The sequence below is a fragment of the Physeter macrocephalus genome, chromosome 4 (assembly GCF_002837175.3).
Source record: "Physeter macrocephalus isolate SW-GA chromosome 4, ASM283717v5, whole genome shotgun sequence".
Lineage (NCBI taxonomy): Eukaryota > Metazoa > Chordata > Mammalia > Artiodactyla > Physeteridae > Physeter > Physeter macrocephalus.
The window spans coordinates 71,614,249-71,634,783 of record NC_041217.1 but is presented as its reverse complement, the minus strand read 5'-3'; the positions used below and the strand labels follow the sequence as shown (position 1 = coordinate 71,634,783).

The window sequence follows — 20,535 nt, the reverse complement described above, 5'->3', positions numbered from 1 at the left end:
TCCCCAACACTGAGCATGTAGCAGGTGCTCTCCAGTAACTGCTAGCCTCTCCAGTTACCCCTGCCCGAGGCCTTCTAAAGCTTCAGTGGATCCGTACGGTTCTTGTCCTCACCCCTACACTTTTTATCAAGAACGAATCGTGTATTATTAATTCTGATGCCCGACTAGACTGTAAGCTCCCAAGGTCAGCACTCGGCATCATGTTGGGTTTAGGAGGGAAAACATTAGTTAGGGGGGAAAGAGAATTTGTCCCTTAGTCCAACAATGACGGCAAAGAGAGGCAGTTTGAGTGGTTACAGTCCTGGGGGTGTGGCCACGTCTGATGAGCTGCTTCCAGGGGGTGTCGGAGCCTGTGGGAGGACGCAGAGGGCCGATGACAGCAACTGGCCAGGCCTCTGAGATGACCCTCCCCTGTGTATTGCCTTTAAAGTCCTGAAGCTCACTGAGGGCAGCTCACGAGGGCTCTTGATTCTGGGGCCACTGCGTGCGTGCGTGCGTGCGTGCGTGGGGGTGCGCGCGTTGTCTTTTCGTGTTCTGGCCATGGGGGCTGTATCGCTTAGTCTGAAGTTCAGTGAAGTGCACATCTGGAACTTCGGGAGAGAATATGGCCAGGCCTGGGTCTGGGGCTGCCTTCTGTTCCCTCTATTCAATTCCAATCAGTCTCAGAGGGGAACCACCACAATATCTTTGATCACAGCAGTTCCAAGAATCACACACACACCACCACAGTTGAAGAATATTTAACTTTTCTTAAAAAAAAATCTTAACCATGAAAGGAAGAAAATAAAAGAGTATACATTATTTTAACAGCAAAACAGTCATTTCCATATCTGTATTTTATATATATTATATATATTTATATATATATATGTATATATACACCTAGCACAGTGTGTATATTCTATTAGTCTGTGGGGAGTGGAGTGGATGTGGTAATAGAGGCCAAGGCTGTGGTGGCCCCTGGGGATGGTCCTAGGTTAGTTTAGGGACTCCAGCATTCAAACCCCTACCCCCACCTCCCTGGGGCCCAGTTTTCAGCTCTGTACCTGATACACTGGTTTTCTATAGGGAGAGGGTGGGGCAGGGTGGACACACGTGGGGTAAGAAGTTCCCCTGAAGATGAGAAGTCCTAGGAGGGAGGGAGTAGCTCAGCACCGGGCTGCAGAGGCTAGGCTCTCCGGCCAGGTGGGCCGGAAGCTGGAGGCCTTCTTGCCTACGGGCGGGCGGGCGGGGGCCAGGGCCCTCAGGGGTGGCTCCAGGACTCCAGCATTCAAACCCCTACCCCCACCTCCCTGGGGCCCAGTTTTCAGCTCTGTACCTGATACACTGGTTTTCTATAGGGAGAGGGTGGGGCAGGGTGGACACACGTGGGGTAAGAAGTTCCCCTGAAGATGAGAAGTCCTAGGAGGGAGGGAGTAGCTCAGCACCGGGCTGCAGAGGCTAGGTCTCCGGCCCACCTGGCCCGGAAGCTGGAGGCCTTCTTGCCTACGGGCGGGCGGGCGGGCGGGGGCCAGGGCCCTCAGGGCTGGCTCCACCTTTGGGCCCTGATCCTGGAGCCAGGCTGCTAACGAAGAGATACAAGTGAACCTCCTCTTCCCTTAGCAGTCCCTCTGTAACTGCCTTCGGCACGCCAGGATCAGAAACGAAAAAGGTCGCAAGTTATTTACAATAGCAAAGATGCACATACAATACATACATATTTATAGGAAACCAAAGTGACAAAGAGAGGAGAGGTGGAGACACCCACCCCAGCCTTGGGGTCATGTGGAGAAGGGAGGGGAGGAAGAAAGTGCATTTACACTGGAGCCGCCTCCTTTCACCCGCACTGGCTTGTCTGAGGGCACCCACACATACAGGCGCACACACGTACATGGGACGAGGGGGGCCTTTCAGATGCAGTCAGCATGCTTAGGAGACACAAGGCCTTGAAGGGTTGGGCTGAAGGGAGGCGAAAAGACACTGAAACTTGACTCCAATCTGAGCAGACCAAGCAACATGCGCATCTCCCCCGGGTCTCGGCTGGAGCTGTCTCTTCAACCGCCTGCCTCCACCTCGGGGAGGAGGTTTGGGCTCTCCCCACCCTGTGCCCTGCCTCAGGCCAGTCCCTGGAGGAGGAGTGGGGACGCGGAGGATTCGGTGGTTTGTACAGCTACAGTCCTGGGGATGTGGCCGCGTCCGCTGGGCCGTCTTCCAGCGGGGCGTTGGGGCCTGCGGGGATGTGGGGATGGCAGTGAGGGGCTGGCCTCTGAGATGACCCTCCCTCTGTGTTTCGCCTGGAAAGTCCTCAGGCTTGTGAGAGCAGCTCTTCAGTGCCATCCTTCTGTGACAAGGCATTCTCCTCCTCCAGAAACCCTGGAGTTTCCTGTGCGACCCAGAAAGGGCTGCCTACTGAACCCCACTTCTGTTCTGTCGGCCCCCAAAGCCCACGGGTAGGTATGGGTCTGTCTTCCTGAGCTGGAACCCAGCCGTGGCCCTGGCCCACGCAATCTGCTTCTGAACCACTTACTAAGAACAGGTTTCAGATGTGAGACGAGGCTCCCCCTGGTTTGTTATCTCCATAACCCAAGGGAAAAGAGGGTTCAGTTACAAGTTTCCCAGTTTTAGGGGAGCTTCTGTGGGCCTTCCCTAAAATGACCTCTTTCTGAAGCTGAGGGAATGAAGGAATGAACTGTACTCAGAGGGAGACGAGGCCCCTTCTCAGAACTCCCTTCCGTGTCCTCACACTGCATGGCGGTGCTTCCTCAGGAGCCGGAGGCCTTCTCCCTGCACACCCCACCCTAACCCTGGAGGACTTCACTCACCGTCCTCAGGGCAGGGCCCCAGTTCGCGGCCGTCCCTGGAGTCAGAGGCCAGGTGCTCCTTGGCTGGAGGGGACAGGGAGCTGTCTATCCATCTAGCTGCCTCTGTGTGGAAACCGCCCACAGGCGTGGTGCCACCAGACGACTCTCCCCCGAGGGACCTGAGCAGCTCTTTGTGGGCCAGCTCCATGTCCTGGAAGAGTTGTAGAGGGACATCTGCTCTCAAGCCCCTCTGTTCATGAGCCCCTGGGGAAGGGGCAATGCCCTCTTATCCGTGGGGTCCAGGGGATGGGTTGTGCTTGAGGGCGGCTGGGTGGGCTGAGGGTAGAGCCCCAGGCCAGGATCTCTAGGGCTCCCATGGAGACACACTGTGTAGCTCACTCGCGTGGGTGACGGGTCTCGGCGCAACGGACTGAGGCCTCCAGGGTCCCAAGCCCTTACCTTGAGCCTGTTGAGCTTGACGGTGAGCTGCTCGATGGTACGGAAGATCACGCCCACGTCCCTGAGGGCCAGGCTCGGGGGAGAGCGGCCCGGGCGCCTTTGATCTCCATTGCCTTCCCGCAGCGCGGGCCGAGGCGCCGTCTGCCAGGCAGGGAGGCCATCGGGCTGGGAGGGGCCCACGCGTGCCCCTGAGGGGTCCGTGCTTGAGTCCAGGGGTCCCGCCGGCATGCTCACGTAAAAGCAGTTCCCTGTCCCCAGCAAGACAAAGCGATTAGGAGGCAAACAGAGAGGAAGTCGAAGCCATCTTCCGCTCCCCTGGTGTTCCCCAGGCCGGCTGACGGGGCCAGGGAAGCCATCCTGCAGACGAGCTCAGAGTAGGCTGGACTCGTGCTGCCCACCAGTCTCCTAAGAGCCCTTCTCCTCCAGAGAGCCTTCGAGGTGGCGACTTGGCTCAGCGTGGCCCAGAGCAGGGGAGATGCTTGGTGGTGGAAGTTAAGGGAGAAGGGGCAGCAGGGTGGCTGTGTTTCTTCTGGGAAATGGGAGTGGCTCCCATTCCCTGAAGGAAGGGTAAAGAGGGCGTGGGCTGGTTTTAGGCACTTTTGAAAAAGAGCAGGCGGTAGCCTCCTTCACTCTGCCCCATCTCAGGCTCTGCTGCTGAACTTCGACACGGTGCCCTGCCCCAACTGCCATCTATTTCACGATCCTCGAGGTACCTCAACTCACCAGAGGGGGTCGGGGACACACAGAGAAGGACGTAAGGCTGACTGACAGGGCAGTAAGCATAGGTAAGTGCCCAGGGGCCTGGAAGGCCACGTAAGCCCTTTTCCACAGTGACACTGGATGGTGGCTAGTGTCGGGGAGAGGTGGCTCAGAATGTCAGGCTAAGGACACTGGGCCCTGGGCACTGGGCCAGGCTTCCCCGCCCCCTTTTGTGACTAAGCGGAGCTGCTTAACCCTAACTGCTTTGAATGGGGCCTGCGCCGCTCTCGGCGAGGGTCTAGCACAGGGTCTATTCTCCCGTCTTCAGGCCCACGTCCTACTCCTCACCCATTCCAGACAGTTCAGGGAGTATGTACGGAGGTGTGTGGCCACGTTGACTGCAGGCAAGGGTCTAGCACCTGAAGCCCAGTTCGGCCCCCGTGGGCCCGCATTCTAGCCCTGGCCTGTCTCTGGCTCCAAGGAGAAGTTCATTACCCGTAGCCTTTGTTCCGCCTTCCACTTCGGGTGGCTCAGGCTCTGACTGGCCACTCTCTGGTAGTGCAGGGACAACTTTGCTGCCTGCCACCTCAGCTGCACCGACACCACCACCAGGGAGAGTAGAGACTGAGAGAGAAGGAGAGGGAAGGGAGAGAGAGTAGGAAGGAGAGGGAGAAGGAAGGGGGGAGGGAGCGGGGGTGGAGAAAAAGGGAAGAACAAAGTGAACACAAGATCACACATGATTATACCCCGGGGAGCTACAGAGAGCCGCTCCACCAATTCACCAGAGGAGAGAGAAGGGAGGTCAGGTCCCAGAAACCCAGGAAGAGAGCACACACCTTGGGCAGATGGAAAGAAAAATGCTCCTGGAAAAGGAGGCAGAGCTGGGCACTAGCAGAGGAATGGAGACCCCCTAGCACTACCATGGACGCCCCCACCTCAACCCCTCGAGAGCATCCCACGCTTCGGTTCATCTTTCCTGCTGCACTCTGCAGACCAGGCTGCCCTCTCTTCAGCTGACTCTTCCCTCCCTCCCCCGAGCTCCGGCCAGACAAACCTGCCCTGAGCCCCCATACCAGCCAGTCTTGGCTTTTCGTGTCTTACCGTCCACGGCATTCCACAAGCCGGGCGCCCCCCCGACATCCCTGCTCATTCACCACAGCCCCACACTCCCCACGCGTCTCCCCAGCCTTATCCTCAGCCCCTAGTCTTGGCTCCACCTCCAGTCCCGCTGCCACCTCCATCCTACACGCCAATTCCTTCGCTGCTATCTGGAGTGACCAGCTGCAAGCACCTGCCCTTGTCTTTCTGGGAATGAAGCTCCTGAGAAGAGCCCCACTTTTCCTTAGAACTGGAAGAGCAGTGAAAAACGCGGGCAGAAACTTTTATTGACAGCTGATTTGTGCCAAGCAGTGGTAATATCCTTATATTGTAGAATGAAGTCCAGAGGTGATTCAGATTTTTGCCTAAGGTCACACGGGTACTAAGCGACGGAGCTAGGACTTTGCACCTCAGCTGTCCGACCCCAAAGCCTTTGCATGATAGCAACATGTCTCCTTCCCCCAGGATCTGGACGAGCCTCTGCACACATGGTTTGCAGGATAGAGGCGGGGAAGGAAGTAGCCATCTGGAAGACTCAGTGCTACCCTAGCAAAATTGGGCATGTGTCTCCCCAGCGGACACCCCAATTTATTTTACCTTTTCTCACAACTTTGTAACTTCCTGTTGCCTCTGTGCTCGAAGCTTCTTCTTCTGGATTCCTGTCCAGCTCAGGAGAGTCCCAGATCCCAGAATTTCTGGTCCTTGGGGGCAGGTGTTCCAGAGAACAGAGAGCCATGTCCTCCTGCTGGCCCCGCTCTGGCCCTGAGAGCCGGGCATTGTCCCCTTCACCCCCAGTGGGAGCTCGCCCTGAGGAGCCTGGGTCCCAGGGGTGAGAAGTGATGCTGATGACGGAAGGTGTAGGTGTCAGGTCGTCCTCGGGCTCCCCAGAAGCCTGTGGGTCCATGGGGTGACCTGGCAGCAGGCTCCACAGGATCAGGTGCCGCAGGTTCTCCACTGGAGGGGAAACAGGGCGATGGCTTACTGGAAACAGGACTACACACCTTGCCAGTCGGGGGAGGGCGCAGAGGTGGCAGGAGGGCCACTGCTCCCCTCTCCCACAGCTATCTTGGTGTAACTGCTTCAGTCACAGGGTGGAGCTGGGGGACTCTGGCCAACCAGCGGGGGTGGGGGGTGGGGAGGAATGACAATTGTCTCTCTTCATCCAGGTCTCCTCAAACACAACAGGGAGAGCCTTTGAGCATGTAAGAGAGTGGGGTGTCTGCCATGGCTATCACAATGGCCATGCTACTGGGGCACCGGGGGCTGACAGTTGGGGCCATGAGGCACTCACCGTCCTCCAGGGCTGCATCGGCGAGTCCTTCCATGAACAGAGGGCCTGGGAGGGGCAGGAGGATGGGGTCCCTTGTCCTGCTGCCCCTGTTCTCTCCATCCAGGGAGGCAGAAGGGTGAGGCAGGGTACCCAGCTCCTCTTCTTCTATGCTGCCCTCCTGCTCGGGGCCCTCTAGCAGGACCGGGTGCTTCCCTTTGACCCTCTGCTGGGGCCCAGTGCCTATTTTGGATGGGAGGACAGTGTAAGACAGGGAAAGAGGGAAGGCACGTATGGGTTGATCCCAGGCCCAGCTTTGCGTTCAAGGGGCTGGGAACCCTGGCTGATTCCACAGTGTTTACTGAGCACCTACTATGGCCAGGCACTGTCCCAGGCTCTTGGCATACATCAGTAAATAAAACAGAGATCCCTGCCCTACAGGACTTAAATTCTAGTGGACGAACATAGAGCAAAATAAAATAAGTAAGTAAATTGTCTAAATAAATTAGAGAAGTGCTACAGGAAAGAAGAAAACATAGAGCAGGGTGTGGGAGATCAGGAATGCTGGTATTAAACCGAGTGGTCAGAGAAGGTATACTGGTGCAAAGCTGACACCCGCACAAAGACTTGAAGTGGGTACGGGAGTTAGGAGAAGCATTCTAAGCAGAAGGAAATAGAAAAGGGACCCAGCCAGGGAGCTCACCGGGGAGATTTCTCTCTAAACATGAGACCCTAACTTATTTCACATAAAAACTCAGTGAGAATTCTGTCTGAGACCCTCTTGCCCCTGCCAATCCCATCCCAGTGACTGTATCTTCAGCCCTTTGGGCGCCCTACCCCTGCCCTCACAAGACTCCTGTGCCTGCAGATCTGAGTGCGTTCTGCTCTCCGTTAGCCACCCCCGGACCTGACCGCCCCTCTCTTCCTCCCCTGCTCGATACCTGGCACCCAGAGAGCCCAGGCTGAGAGCTCTGTTCAAGTGAGCTGGTCCACATTCGCTTCAGCCTGTTCTCTTTCCTCTTCCAGACTCTTTCTTCCTCACTCTGTTTCTTCTTTACTCTTATCAAAACCTCACACCTCTGGCCCCGACGGCCCTCTCCCATCACCCCCACAAGGCACACCTGACCACCTCCCTACTGTGCCTACAGAAAATGGACTGGGTTGGGCTCCCACAAAGACAGCTCAGGGGACTTACCTCCAGGTACTGTCTCAGGCTCTGGCTCACTACGGAACACCTCGGAGTCATCCAGTCCTACCCTGAGGGAAGAAAGAGCCAAGGGTGAGAGAGGATCGCCTGCTGGGAATTCTGGCGCTCTGCCAGCCAGGAGGAGGTGGCCGTGTCATGAAATTCCACTCTGGCCTCCTGAGTTGGGATGGGCAATGAAGGCGCAGGGCCCAAGGAGGGAGGGGTTTAGACTCCGGCACCTGCCGTCTGGCTGGCAACCTGGAGGGGAGGGTGGGTGTCGGCCAAGCTTCTCCTGGTCACGATTTTATACCCCCCACCCCACTTCAGGCACAGTTTCTACTACAGCTGAGTGGGGGGCTGCAGGGGGAGAGCAGACGGGGGCGGGAGGCAGAGATGTGAGGGTACCTTCCGCCACCTGCCCGCTGACGTCTGCCACTGAGGCTGCCCATCCCCAGGGGTGAAGGGCTTAGAAGCAGCAAACAAGTGGCCTGGAGTGGGGATGGTGAGGGGGCCTGGAGGGCTAAGCACCTGCTGGGTGTGGGGCTCTGGTGGGTTGGCTCCTGGGGGCCTGAGGGCGGCGGGTGGACGGGCTTTGGGGCGGCTCCAGGGTGCCTGGTGGCGTTCCGCACGGCCTCTTCTAAGAGCTCCATCCATCTGTTGCTCAGCAGGAACAGAGAGGACTGGTGGTGAGAACAGAAGCGAGGCACACAGCCTCTCCCCTTACCGACCCCCTGCGTCAGAGCTGCGAAGCCCTTCGCCAGGCCCTGCTCTGAGGACCCCCTCTGCCCAGCGGGGTCCCCCCTTCCTTGCAGTCCTGACTGGCTGCTCACATTGGGTTACATTACTCAACAGCTACCAATTACTGAACACCAACCCTCTGTTACTCGTTATGCTAAATGAGCATTCTATATCTCTCTCTCTTTTTTTTTAAATTAATTAATTAATTTTTGGCTGTGTTGGGTCTTCGCTGCTGTGCGTGGGTTTTCTCTGGTTGTGGCAAGCGGGGGCTACTCTTTGTTGTGGTGCGCGGGCTTCTCGTTGTGGCGGCTTCTCTTGTTGCAAAGCACGGGCTCTAGGCACGCAGGCTCCGTAGTTGTGGCTCGTGGGCTCTAGAGCGCAGGCTCCGTAGTTGTGCCTCGCGGGCTTAGTTGCTCCGCGGCCTGTGGGATCTTCCCGGACCAGGGCTCGAACCTGTGTCCCCTGCATCGGCAGGCGGATTCTCAACCACTGCGCCACCAGGGAAGTCCCTCTATATCTCTTCTTTCTCTCAAAATAACTCTCAAGAGGTAGCATTATCCACATTTCGCAGATGAAAACCCGAAGCCTGAGAAACTGCCTGACTCAACCTACCTCCTCCCACTGTGCCACGCTGTCTCTGGCTGGCCACTGTCGGGAATACAGGTGAGTGAATGCCCTGGGTGGGGACTGAGGGTCCTGGAGGCAAATGCCTTTGAAGAATGTGGGCATTTGCAACGCTTGATGGGGGAAGGGAAGAAAAACCCCAGGGGAAAGGAGGGGGGCCAGAGAAAGGAAAGCAGACTCAGACAGGCTGGAAGACTGCTGGGGACGCCTCCTCCCTAGGGCAGGCCTGCTCATGGGGTCAGGGGCGGTGACACTGTAAACCTCTCTACTCCTGTCTTACCTCCCACTCCCCCTCAAGGCCCCATCCTGTGAATGCTCTGGGGTGCAGCCCTGGCCTCCCTGTCCACATCCTCATACACCACCCTGGTCCCAAGCGGACGGCAGTTACACGGGACCGCCCCCCCCACATCAGGCAATCCTCACGTGTTCTTGTCTGATGACGTCAATGCCACCAGCTCGTAGATCTGGGGTGGGCCCAGTTCAGAGGTACAGATAATGAAGAAGGCCCGTTTATCTGTGTGAGAGAGAGAAGGCAGAAGGGTCTGCACTGGGGGTGGCAGAGGCGTGACTGCAGCCTGAGCCGAGACGACAGAGTGCGGACTTGAAGTCCTCGCCCTCAGCCAGCTGAAGAATGCAGCACCAGACGGACCTGGGTCCTCAGAAGCACTTGGGGCTCACTTACAAAGAGGACAGAGGCAATTCTGGGTCCCCTAATGCCAACTTCACAGCCACCCCCATTACCTCTCGCTTTCCGAACAGCGAAGGCTGAGGGGTGTACGGTGCTTAGGGTTTATAAGACTACATCATACGCATCCTCCCTTTACACCCCCCTCCAAGAGATAGATATCACCCCCCCCCCCCATGTTATAGATAAAGAAAGCGGGCCCAGAGAATTTGGTTGCCTGGCTCTCGCTCCAGAGCCCTTCTTGTACACACTCTGCTTCTCACTGAAATGCTCTGAGCACGGGACCAGGCTCTGCACTGTGGGTGCGTCCGTCCTCCGCAAGCGAGCTCTGCCCGTCACTTTTGCAGCAGGAAGGCTTGTCCTGCTCTTCTCTGCCCAATTCTGCTACCTCATCCTCAGCGCCCACATCCCATCCTGCCTGGACCACGCTGTCCTCCCTCATCTTGGTCCCCATCCTACCCATCACCCTACCCCACGTTGGACCACATCCTCCTGCTTCAATGAGTCAGGGCTAGGAGGGAAGGAACACAGGTGGGCTGTTAAGTTCTGTACAGCCCCGGATCGGCCCCACAGCACCCAGTGCCCACTGGACACAAGTAACAGGGCCCATGGCCCCGGGGTGTGGGCCGGCTGGGACCGTCTCCTCACGGGTACCTGTGGCCACGGAGCGGACGAGCACGGCATTGAGCTTGAGCGCTGGGCTGAAGGTCTGCTTGCTGTCCGAGGAGCCCACGGCTGTCTTGCTGTGGCACTTCAGCAGCAGCTTCTCATCCTGTTTCTGCAGCAGCACTAGGAGGTCCTCCAGCAGCAGCACGTGGAGGTCTGGAGGGGTGTGGTGCTTGTGAGGTGTCCTCTGCTGCCCACTCATCCCCCATTAACACATGGGGCACCAGAGGCTCTTGGATAGTCACCTCCAGGACCTAGGAAGCCCTGGAGTCTGGTGACCTCTGACTGCTTTGTTTTTGGTCCTTCCTCCCCGTGCTGTGCTTTAAGGAGCCCTGAGCTCTCATCCCCAGTCGTGTTTCAAGCTGCCTCCTTACCATCCCTTTATGATCCAGAGAGGGAAGAGCCCAGGGGCAGTGCCCTAGATTCCTCCTTGGCCCCAGTCCCCTGGCACTTACCCAAGGTCTTATCCTTGCTGATCCTCCAGGTCAGGGGCCCCTCATGGATCATCTTTCTGGTTGTAAGATCCAGACTCTGTTAAGGAGACACCATTTATTAACAAGTATCTGAAAACCTAGACATTGTGCTAAGGTGCTGGGCGTCAGTGGTGAACAGGAGTCGTCCTTGCCCTCACACTCCTGTGGGGGATGCAGACGAGTAAAAAGGCAACTACAAAGTCACATGCCACGTGCTGTGCTGGGGCATATGCCGATGGTTCTGGCAGGGGTCTCTCTACCCCCTACTACGTGCTGTGTACTCTCCTAGGATCACTCTGCTTTACCTGCCCTTTCCCTCAGCTTTACGTTCTCCCAAATGACCTTCACCTTTACCTTGAGTTTACTCCCATCCCCTGCTCTCCCAGACTGAGTTCGAACATCTGGCCTTTACGGTAGGGCTCCCTGCCCTTGTCCATCTCGGGATGGGGTGACAGTGGTAACCGGGGCTGTGTGTACTCCAGAGCCCCCATCGCGCCATCCTATCACAGACAGGCCCAGGTCTCCTCCCCTCCACCTTCTCCAGGTCCTGACCGGAGCTCTCCTCCTAAGGGTGCCCAAGAGGTACGTGCGCATGTGGGGCTGACCACGCTGCAGCCTCAGCCTCCTACCTTGAACTCTGCTGCCAGGGGGTTGCTGGCCCTCTCCAGGGAGGTGGTATCCAGGCGTTTCTGGTAGCCCTCTAGACGGTGCCGGTTCTCTGTCTGCTTCACTGCTTCATTCACGTACTTGAGAATTTCCCGGCACTGATCCCGGGCCCGGCAGAGTTTCTCGTGCTCAGAGGTGCCACCTACCCATGGGGCAGAGAGGAGGTGGTGAGGGCTCCTGCCTGAGAAGTCTGTCAGAGCCTGAGAAGGCCTGGCTACCCACAGCCACTGGCCAGCCGCCAACCAGCAGGGATGGGTGTAGATACACCACCCTTGCCTAACTTGGACCTCAATCGTAAGGATAACTTATCCTGAGGCTCCTCGGGTTTCAGACCATGGCTCTGAAGACACCGATAGCTCTTGGGAATTCCTGCCTGGACCACAGCCACTCTACAGGTGTGGAGGACAGGAACGGGGACAGGGACTGTGGGTGATGACAGTGATGGTGTCTCCCTCTAGGAACACCTGTTCAAATCAGGTTGTGGTTCTTCCCACTTCTCCACACTGACGCCAACATCCCAAACTTGAGGGTGGTGAAAGCTGCTCAGGATCCCAGGGACAGTGACAACCCGGGGTTAGACCCCCCCCCCCCCATTCAGCACGGTCCCCTACTCCTGTGGAGTAAGCACGCATGGCTGGACCTTTTGCACATCGCACAGAGACGTCCAGCAGGGGGATCAACAGGGCTAAAATTTGGCCACAGCCTCTGGCGTGGGACCACGATCCTCAGAGGAGCCAAGGTGCCCTCTGTGCGCTAACCTGTGTCACTCAGATGCTTCCCTCTGGTCTGCACAGAGGCCCCACACAGGCCAGAGGCAGCCCTTACCTCCTCCTGCTGCTGAGCACCTTAGTTTTGCCAAAGCACATTTACAATCGTTACGTTCTTTGGGAGTGACCGTAACAACACAAGGGTGAAGACCCTGAAGACCAGAGAGGTCAAGTGACTTGCTAAGGACACAAAGCAAGTCAGTGCTAGAACCAGGGTCTGAGCTGCGGGCTGCTGCCTCCCAGCGCCAGCCTTCTGTGAGCCCTACCCTCCGTGTGCTTGATGATGTTCTCCAGCAGCAGTGGGTACTTGGTGAGCCGCTGCATCTCAGAGATGATGAGGTCTCTAAGCTGCAGCCGCCGGCACTGAGGGTGGCTCTCAGCCTCCTAGACAGAAGGAGGAACAGAGGAAGACGTTAGCCTGGATCATGAGCTGGCTGTGAGCTCAGGACACGGAGGATTGTGCAAATGCAGAATAGGTCCTAATCCCAGGGGATCACTCAGAAACGGTGGTGGCAGCTTCTTGCTTAAATATTTAGGGAAAGGTTGGTGGGGGCAGGAAGACAATAGCCCAAGAAGGGGATATGGTCAAATAAGCCACACAAAGCAGGTATCATTCCCACTTTACAGACAAGGAAACTGAGATCCATCTAAGTAAACACAGTCACTGGTAGGTGAGAGGGGCCTTCTGATGGCCAGTCCAGTGTCTCCGTCTTGAGAGCGAGGATGTGTCAGTGCTTCTGAAGAGGGGGCGCTGGGGAGGGTGTGGATGGAGCAGCAAGTTGCCGTTTACCCTCCCCGGTAGAGAGAAGAGGCCAAGCGCCTGGAGGTGGGGGCCAGGAGGGGAGTCTGGGAGATTGTGGGTGAACCCGGTTAACTGTCCCCCTCAGCACTGTTGAGTGAGCTATGACTGAACTGGCTGCTTTCGGCGGCGACGAGGGGAGGCCGAGCGTACCTGCATGAAGAGCTGGAACCGGCTCTCCTTGCGCTGCCTGGTCTTGATCAGCTCCAGGGCAATGGACTGATAGGAGCAGAACTGCCCGGCCACCTGCTGGAGCTCCTCCCGGGCGGGGCCGTCGAACTGAGAGGCAGAAAGGACACCACACGGCCCCGGCCTCACACCCCTGCCCGGGACTGCTCCCTCCCACCTCCTCCGCCACCTCCTCCAGGCCTGGGCGGCCATACCCGAGCCAGCATGAGGTCACTGACTTCTTTGATGATGGGGCCCTCCTCCCGGAGCTTCCTCATGGCTTCACACCAGGAATCTGGGGCAAGGAGAAAAGACAGAAGTGCCTGGGGTTGAGCCGCACGGCCAGGCCCTTCATGACGAGAGAAGAGGGATCTGACGGCAGGGCCGTGAGGCAGGGTCTCAAGTCATTCCACTTGTGGGGGGCTGGAATGCTGATGTTCAGGCTGCATGTCAGGTTCTCTCACCAAGGAGGACTGTTGGGGGCTATCTGCTCGGGGGATCCTGGCATGCGGGCAGAGCTGGGGCAGAAACCTGAAGGCTGGCCAGGGAAGGGGGCAGGCGGGTGGGCTCCTCACTGTGGATCTCGATGAGCTCGGGCAGGTTGGGGAAGAGCCGCGCCAGCTCCTCCCGGGGCAGCAGGCCCTCCTTCTTCATCCGCTGGTAGAAGATCAGGTCCAGCACCCGGAGTGTGCGCAGATGGGAAGCCTCTGTCACAAACAGCTCTGAGCGGGGGCAGTGACAAGAAGGGGCGGAAAGACAGAGGGAAAGTCCGTCAGCAAGGATCTCGTCACTACCGTGACCTCCAAACCACCTTTGGTGCTGGTTTCAGATGCTGCGTCAACTTCTCTCTCCCCAGGGGCCAGAACTGAGGTGGCCCTTACAGGAACCACAATGCGTCCGCCCTCGCCCCCAGGCCCCCCACTATCTTCTCTACCACCATCTGCACCTGAGGCGCTCTGCACCTGTTCCCGCCTGAGTCTCACCGTTGATGACCTCCTGCCGGTCAATCTCCCTCTGGCTTAGCCCAGCCACCACATCCTTGCCCACTGTATGCTGCCAGTTTTGGGCGTCGGGCTCTGGCTCCAGGTCAGACAGCTGGCCCAGATCATCTTCTAGGAGGTTGGGGAGGAGGGCATCTGTGCAGAACCCCAAGCTGGGGGACTCAATGCTCCTGGGGGAAAACAGGCAGCTCAGCATCACACGGAGGAAAAACTAAAACACGGGGTTTGTCCCTCCACCTCCTGCCCACCCTGCTTGCCCGGGGCCCATGGGAAGCCAGCGGGCCATGAAGAGGAGCTGCACCACCAACCGGCCCCTGGAAGGGGAGCGGGGGCAGCTGAGCATGGCTGGGACACGGACACCTAACAGAGGCGCTACGGCACCCATCACTCACCTGCGGCCCATTTTGGGGGTGAAGGGAGGGGTTGGGTTCTCAAGAGACCTGTGGAGAGAATGTCAACTCTCAGCGACCCTCTGCTCCTGCCCGGCCCCCAAGCTATCAGCGGGCTGAGCCCCCGAGCCCCGCCCACCTGGTGGAGAGGCTGGAGGCAGAGGACGAGGCTGACTGGTGGAGGCGGGCGGCCTCTGCGGCCGCGTCCATGTCCACGTCGCTGCGAGAACGGGGCACGTTCTCTGCCTTCCGGGACCGCTTCATCTCCTCCCGGCCCTTCAGGCTCTCAGAGCGGCCCAGGCGAATCTCTGAGCGAGAACTGGATGGAGAAGGCAAAAGACCTTGGGGTCTCATATCTGGCCAGCTTTGACCTGCTGCCCCATCTCAGGGGTGCCTCAGCGCTTCCACCCCAAACACCAGACCCAAAGGGTCCCAACTCCCGGTGGCAGATGCTGCTCAGTGACACACCACTTCTGCTACAAAATCCTTCCTTTCCCCAGCCCAGCTGGATGGACAGAGCCTCCCAACTTCCTTGTGACTGGTCAGGAAGGGACCCCAACAGGAAGGTGAAATCTGGGACTAACAGAATCAGACTTGTGGGGTGTCCGGATGCCAAAGACTCCAAGTCCCCGTCAGGAAAGCTGTGGACACCAAAGTCCCTCACCAGGGACAACAAGGTCCCACCTTCCCCGCCCCTGGCCATCTCTGGCCCTCTGCTTTGGAACAGGTCGGCTCCCACCTTGGACTCTGCTTGAGGCGGATCTCTCCTTTTACAAGATCTTTTAAGGGGGAAGTAAAAGCACCATCTTCACACACACTCTTTAGTATTCTCCACACTGCCTGTCAGAAAATTCTACCTGCTGTTGAATTCCCACCCCTCCAGTTGTGATGTGGATTGTGGATTTCTTCCATTCTTATCCTGACAGCATCCTTCCTAGGCTTCCAGTCCCCTCGTGGGAGCAGACCAGCTTGGGAGGGTGCTTACAGGGGCCTGTTTACTGATGGGCAGGAACCTGCTCCCTGGCCTACCATGCTTGGCCACTGAGTATCCGTGGGGCTTGATGAGATGCTGACGACTGGGTGTTGCTCTTTTTTGAGTCCTGCGGTGCATCAGCCCTGTGACAGCCGGCATCTCTGACCCCTAGCTGCCCCAGGATGGTGCCTCCCCCCATGGTCCTGCTGGGCTAGTTCTTTGCTGACATTATTACTAATCTACATCCTGCTCTGCCTCTAGGACCACAGAAGGCCTGGAGAGTCTGGAGAGCTCTTAATAGCACAGCAGGTTGCTTCAGAGAAGGAGCCACATGGCTTGGTCTCCATTCATCAAGTCTCTCTGAACTGCCAGAGGATCCAAATGCCGCTCCCCCGCCCAGGTCCTGAGGGTTCATCTGCAGGGTTAGAAACCAAACTGCCAGCTGATGCCCTACTGAACTCACCCCCTGAAGTCTGACAGAACAATTCCAACACAGACTAACTCAAAACACTTTCACCAGTGAGTGCCCCACAATGGGTCACTTTGGCACCACAACAAACCTCATGCAGTGAGGTTCCTGGGGCTTCTTTCAAATACCTAGAACTGAGTAATGATCCCACCAAGAAGTGAGGCATTACAACCCACCTCTGGCCAAAAATTCCTCGACTATTGCTGTCTAGAACTGGGGGCTTCTTATACCTGTTTAGTTTCTACGACAACCTCTGACCCACCATGCTGCCAATGCCATTTCGTCTAAGATGTCAGTGAACTCATAACCATCAAATCCAAAGGCTTCTGCTGAGAGTAGATTTAGAATCCCAATGAACGTCTCAGGGCAAATTTACCTAACGACTTGAAGAATACGTCTACAAATGGTCTCAAATATTTCCTCAAAACGTTGATAGTGTATCTTACAGTTGTACATTTGATACCTCTGTAAGATCACACCTATCCCAGCAATCATATAATTTGTATATTTAATTTACTCAGTAATATTAGAACTCAACCTCTGACCCCAGTACAAATCTAACCTTTATCTTGCCTAAATCTTTGTTAATTCTCACTATGGCAAAATCTTTTAATGAGTATTAAGCTTATAAAGGCTTAGTATAAACAGAAAGGAGGAACCCTGCATATAAGCAGGAACGTCTGACTTACGGTTTGATAATTAGTTATTTCAGGGGTAAAATGGTTTGACTTATCAGGCTGCTAGACGCTGACTTGCCTTTGGGTCTGCCTTTAGTCCAGCTCAGCAGTGTACACAGGAGCTATTTTTGTATACACAAGACCACATTTACTATACCTCAAGTGTGACTTAAGGAATTTGCAAGGATGTTTCTGACTACAGGCAGTTTTCACTTTAAGTGCTGGCTACAGAATTTTAGACACGACTTGATGGCTGTCATGCCACAGTCAAGAGCAAGTCTAAGAGTACATTTCACCACCAGAGAAGGGTTCTTCTTAGAATCCGGCCAAAGGTGGAGAATGTGAGCAATGTCACAGCCGCCATTCCCTTTTCTCCTCGAAAGAAGAGCAGTTTGTTTTGAATCAATGACCTTTCTATTTCTTCGCTGAGATGTACATCTGATGCCCAAGTTACACCGTCTGCCTTTAAAGCAGCCAGCAGAACCCCATCTCTAGCTCTCCTTCACGGGCGCCACAGACTGCCTTTAGCCTGACTTCCTTATTGCCCAGGATTTCCCTTCGCCCCACTCTGTACTCTTCTCTAGCCTTGTCATTTAGGGTTTCCTGACTAGCTGCTTTATAACATAATCTAGCTCATTCTTGGGGTGGAGGCTACTGAGTGGCCAGGGGGTGAAACCAAAGGAAATTTTAAAGGCATATGGTTCTTGGACTGGAAGGTCGGGGGCCCTGCTCTCTCTCTCCCGCTGGCCTGATCACCAGCACATAGTATGTCTTCTTCTGAACATACCCAGGCGGGAAGGCTGGGGGAGAGGGAGAGAGCTCTAATAGAGGGAGCCTTACAGTCTAGTGGGGTAGACTAGACTAGTAGCTGGCACTGAACCTTAGCCCTGAACCCTGCCCACACTCCCCTCCCTGGGCAGCCAGCAGGCCCCATCCAGCCACTGCTACCTGTCGCTCTCCAGCAGGTCCTCGGGAAAGCTTCCTGTTGAGAGTCGCTGCGTCCCAGGTTCTGGGGCAGCGTACTGCTGGTTGTTCTCAAAGTGCTGAATGATGTTCCTCACGTTGCCTGGTTTGACTGGAAGCAGAGAAAAGATAATGAAAGATACTCTGCTTTCTGTTCAGGGATGACTTCTCGGGGCCCTCGCTCCCCTCTAGCCCAGAAGACAGCGATGAGCAAGCATGGATGAGAACAGCATGGGGCTGAGGGTCAGGAGACATGATACGAGCCCTGGCTCTTCTACTGTGTGGCGTGGCACAGGCAGTCCCTCCACCTTTCTGGGGGCTACTCTTTCCTCAGATGCAAAATGAGAGGGTTTGAAAGTGCATTTGCTATGGATATTTCTTTTGGCTCTCACATGCTTTATTACAGTGATTCTCATGCTTGAGAATCGTTACTAGGTTATTCCCAAGAGCCATATATGTGTTAAAAAGAAATTAGCCAGGAAGACCAAAAACACATCAACCTTGGTATAATTTGGCCAGGTTGCCAAATTTACCAAGCACTTTTCAAATTTATACTACTTTTAGAGTTCACTATTTCTGGTTTTCCTTGACTCTCCTGTCTGTTCTTTCTGCCCTCACCCCCACCTCTTCCTCTCCATCATTAAAGAATCAGAGCCTCCATTACCAGTGAGGGGGGTCTTAGGAGGAACAGAGGAGAGATGTCACTCTCTGGCATTCAAATTCCAGATGCTTTTCAAAGCTAAGACCAAAGAGAGCCGTTCTTGTTCAAAGTAGAGAAGGCAGGTAAGAGAGTAAAAAGGCGTAGGTGATGCCATGTGGAGACCCTGGAGAAGAAAGCTCAGGCCCAGGGGCTCAGTGGCTCCTATCTTCAAAGTCGATTAGCTCAGCTCCAGGTCCAGGATGTCAGAACAGGAGCTGGGCTAAAGATGCTGCTCTGCCCGGACCGACAGGAAGGATAACGGGATGGGGAAGGCAGGACAAAGAGCCCCGGGCGCCAGGCCCTGGTCCTAACCACACTAACCAGAGATTCTGACACTGACATATACAAACTTATAAATCTCCCTGTGTATCTAAGCGTGAGATTCGTAAGAAAATTTCCAAGCCAGAAGAAACAGAAAAACATTTAGCTGGTCTCTTCAAAGCTCACAATTTCATACCCTTTAGGCAGGTAATGTTTCTCTAAAACTGCAAAATAGGTGGCTGTGTATATGTGTTAGGAGTAGGGCCTGTTACCATCACTCCCATTTTGGAGATGTGAGTCAGATCTGCCTGTCCCAGGCTGAATGTGCATCTGGGCCTTGGGGCAACTGCAGCAGCCTGGGTCAGCTGTGCAGCCACAGCCCGGAGCATCCCTGGCTGGGTGATGACGTGGGAGCCTGGGAACATCCTATAATAGCATGCCTCCGGGCAGAGCCCATTGTTCCCTCTCCCACGGGCCACTCGGAAAAGGCCCAGTTCTTGGGATATAGTTACACCCTAGCCGTGACAAGGAACAGGTGTGGCCCTGGGATTTGGTATAACTGAATAACCCAGAGTAACAGGGGAAAAAGACATGTAGAAAGGAACGCGTTTTTGAAAAGGGCAAAGTTTTCATCAGTAACCTTGGCTCTCCCTTCCTCCATTCTCTGAATAACAATGAAACTAAACAAAAGTGAATCGTATGTCACTAACAGTCAGATACTTTCACTAATAAACAGGGGCAATAGCTGATGATCCTCAACAGCAAGGTTCTCAATACTGAGGCTTTCTAGCTTTGGTGGGTGTTTGGTCTTTAGATACGCATACAGACTTGTCTGATGTCCTGGGAACTTGAGAACATCAAATCAAACCATGAAATGACAATAGAAAGATATGACTCAAAGAGATGCTGAATACCCAGCATCCTTATCCTCTCTTGGGATCAGCAACCCTACCCTGGGTGTTCCTGTTCCCTCTCAGGCTGACACAAAGCAAGCAGCTTGGGCAGGGCTGCTCGGTCTCAGGCCTGCTGCTTGCCTCATGCAGGGTGGATGGGAGGAAGTATGTGTTAAAAACTAAGGGCCTGGGTTTCAAGGCCATTCTTTTATTTTTTGCATTGTTTTATAGACTTTTTTCCCCCCTAATATTTCTTCACTTATATTGTTTAAAATAGCATAACAAGTCTAGGAATTTAACTTTAAAAATAATTTTGAAAATCATTATTTTTAATTGTCACTTTATATAAAGTGAATTCTAGCAACAGATTAATTTCCTGATTGCATCTCACTGCTATCTCGCCCCCTGATTTATTACAGAACCGAGAAAATATTAATCACTTTAATTGTATGCATATGGACCTCACTGATGGGAAATGAACCTGCCCAGTTCTAGGTTCTAAGCTCCTCTGGGTTAATGTCTGTTACATATGTATTTATTTTTGATACATAGATTCTAGAAGATATTAGGCCTCTAACATACATACGTTAGGGTCATTCTCTTTAACAGTTGCAGTGACGCTGTGCCGGCAAAGGTAAGAGTCAGGAGACGAAGGTGCTATAGTGAAGGACTTAAACAAAGGAGATGATAGAAATGAAAATACCCCAAGGCAAAACTGCTGAAGACCCATTAGGTACTAAAAACAACCCCATATAACATTCGAAACTGAGGATTTTATTATTATTTCAATTGAGAACAAAAATCTGAGGAACTTGTACAGGACATTTCAACGTGCGAGGGTTTCCCTCATTTACATAGAGCCCTGGACTTTTGGAGCCGCATCCACGGAGAGCTGACAGAATGAGAGAAAGGCCGCAGGCTGTGGACCAGTCTTGGAGGGCCTAGAAGCTGGCCTCTGCCAGCACTGCCAGGAGGAGCTGCACGGTGCCGGGGGGGGCAGTGCCCCGGCCCCTCCCGCCCTGCCTTAGGTAGGCAGAGTCCTGCGCCCAGCGTGAGGGCAGGCGCCCCTGGGCAGGCGTTTGTGTCATGGGGAGCTTAGCAGCATGGAGGAACATACAAGAGTAATGGAGTGAG

At 55.2% G+C, this 20,535-nt stretch overlaps 1 protein-coding gene across 3 annotated transcripts; it reads right to left on the bottom strand.

Annotated features, from left to right (window-relative positions):
* Nucleotides 1–1,267: 1,267 nt before the first annotated feature.
* Nucleotides 1,268–20,529, bottom strand: LOC114486174 (rho guanine nucleotide exchange factor 11-like). 3 transcript variants are annotated; one of them, XM_028488754.2, is made up of 21 exons: nt 19,984–20,529; nt 17,533–17,659; nt 14,605–14,784; nt 14,469–14,516; nt 14,059–14,246; nt 13,651–13,797; nt 13,291–13,370; nt 13,061–13,186; nt 12,375–12,492; nt 11,305–11,483; nt 10,658–10,733; nt 10,191–10,358; nt 9,275–9,365; nt 8,018–8,143; nt 7,499–7,560; nt 6,328–6,546; nt 5,634–5,990; nt 4,434–4,562; nt 3,240–3,487; nt 2,802–2,991; nt 1,268–2,208 (listed from the first exon to the last, which is right to left on the bottom strand). In XM_028488754.2, the coding sequence occupies exons 1-21, from the start codon at nt 20,129–20,131 to the stop codon at nt 2,150–2,152; spliced, it is 3,066 nt and encodes a 1,021-aa protein (XP_028344555.1). In that variant the 5' UTR covers nt 20,132–20,529; the 3' UTR covers nt 1,268–2,149. The 3 variants fall into 3 exon arrangements, with proteins under 3 accessions (XP_028344555.1, XP_028344556.1, XP_054940257.1); XM_028488755.2 differs by having other exon boundaries at nt 19,988–20,074; XM_055084282.1 differs by lacking the exon at nt 4,434–4,562.
* Between the last annotated feature and the right edge of the window lie 6 nt (nt 20,530–20,535).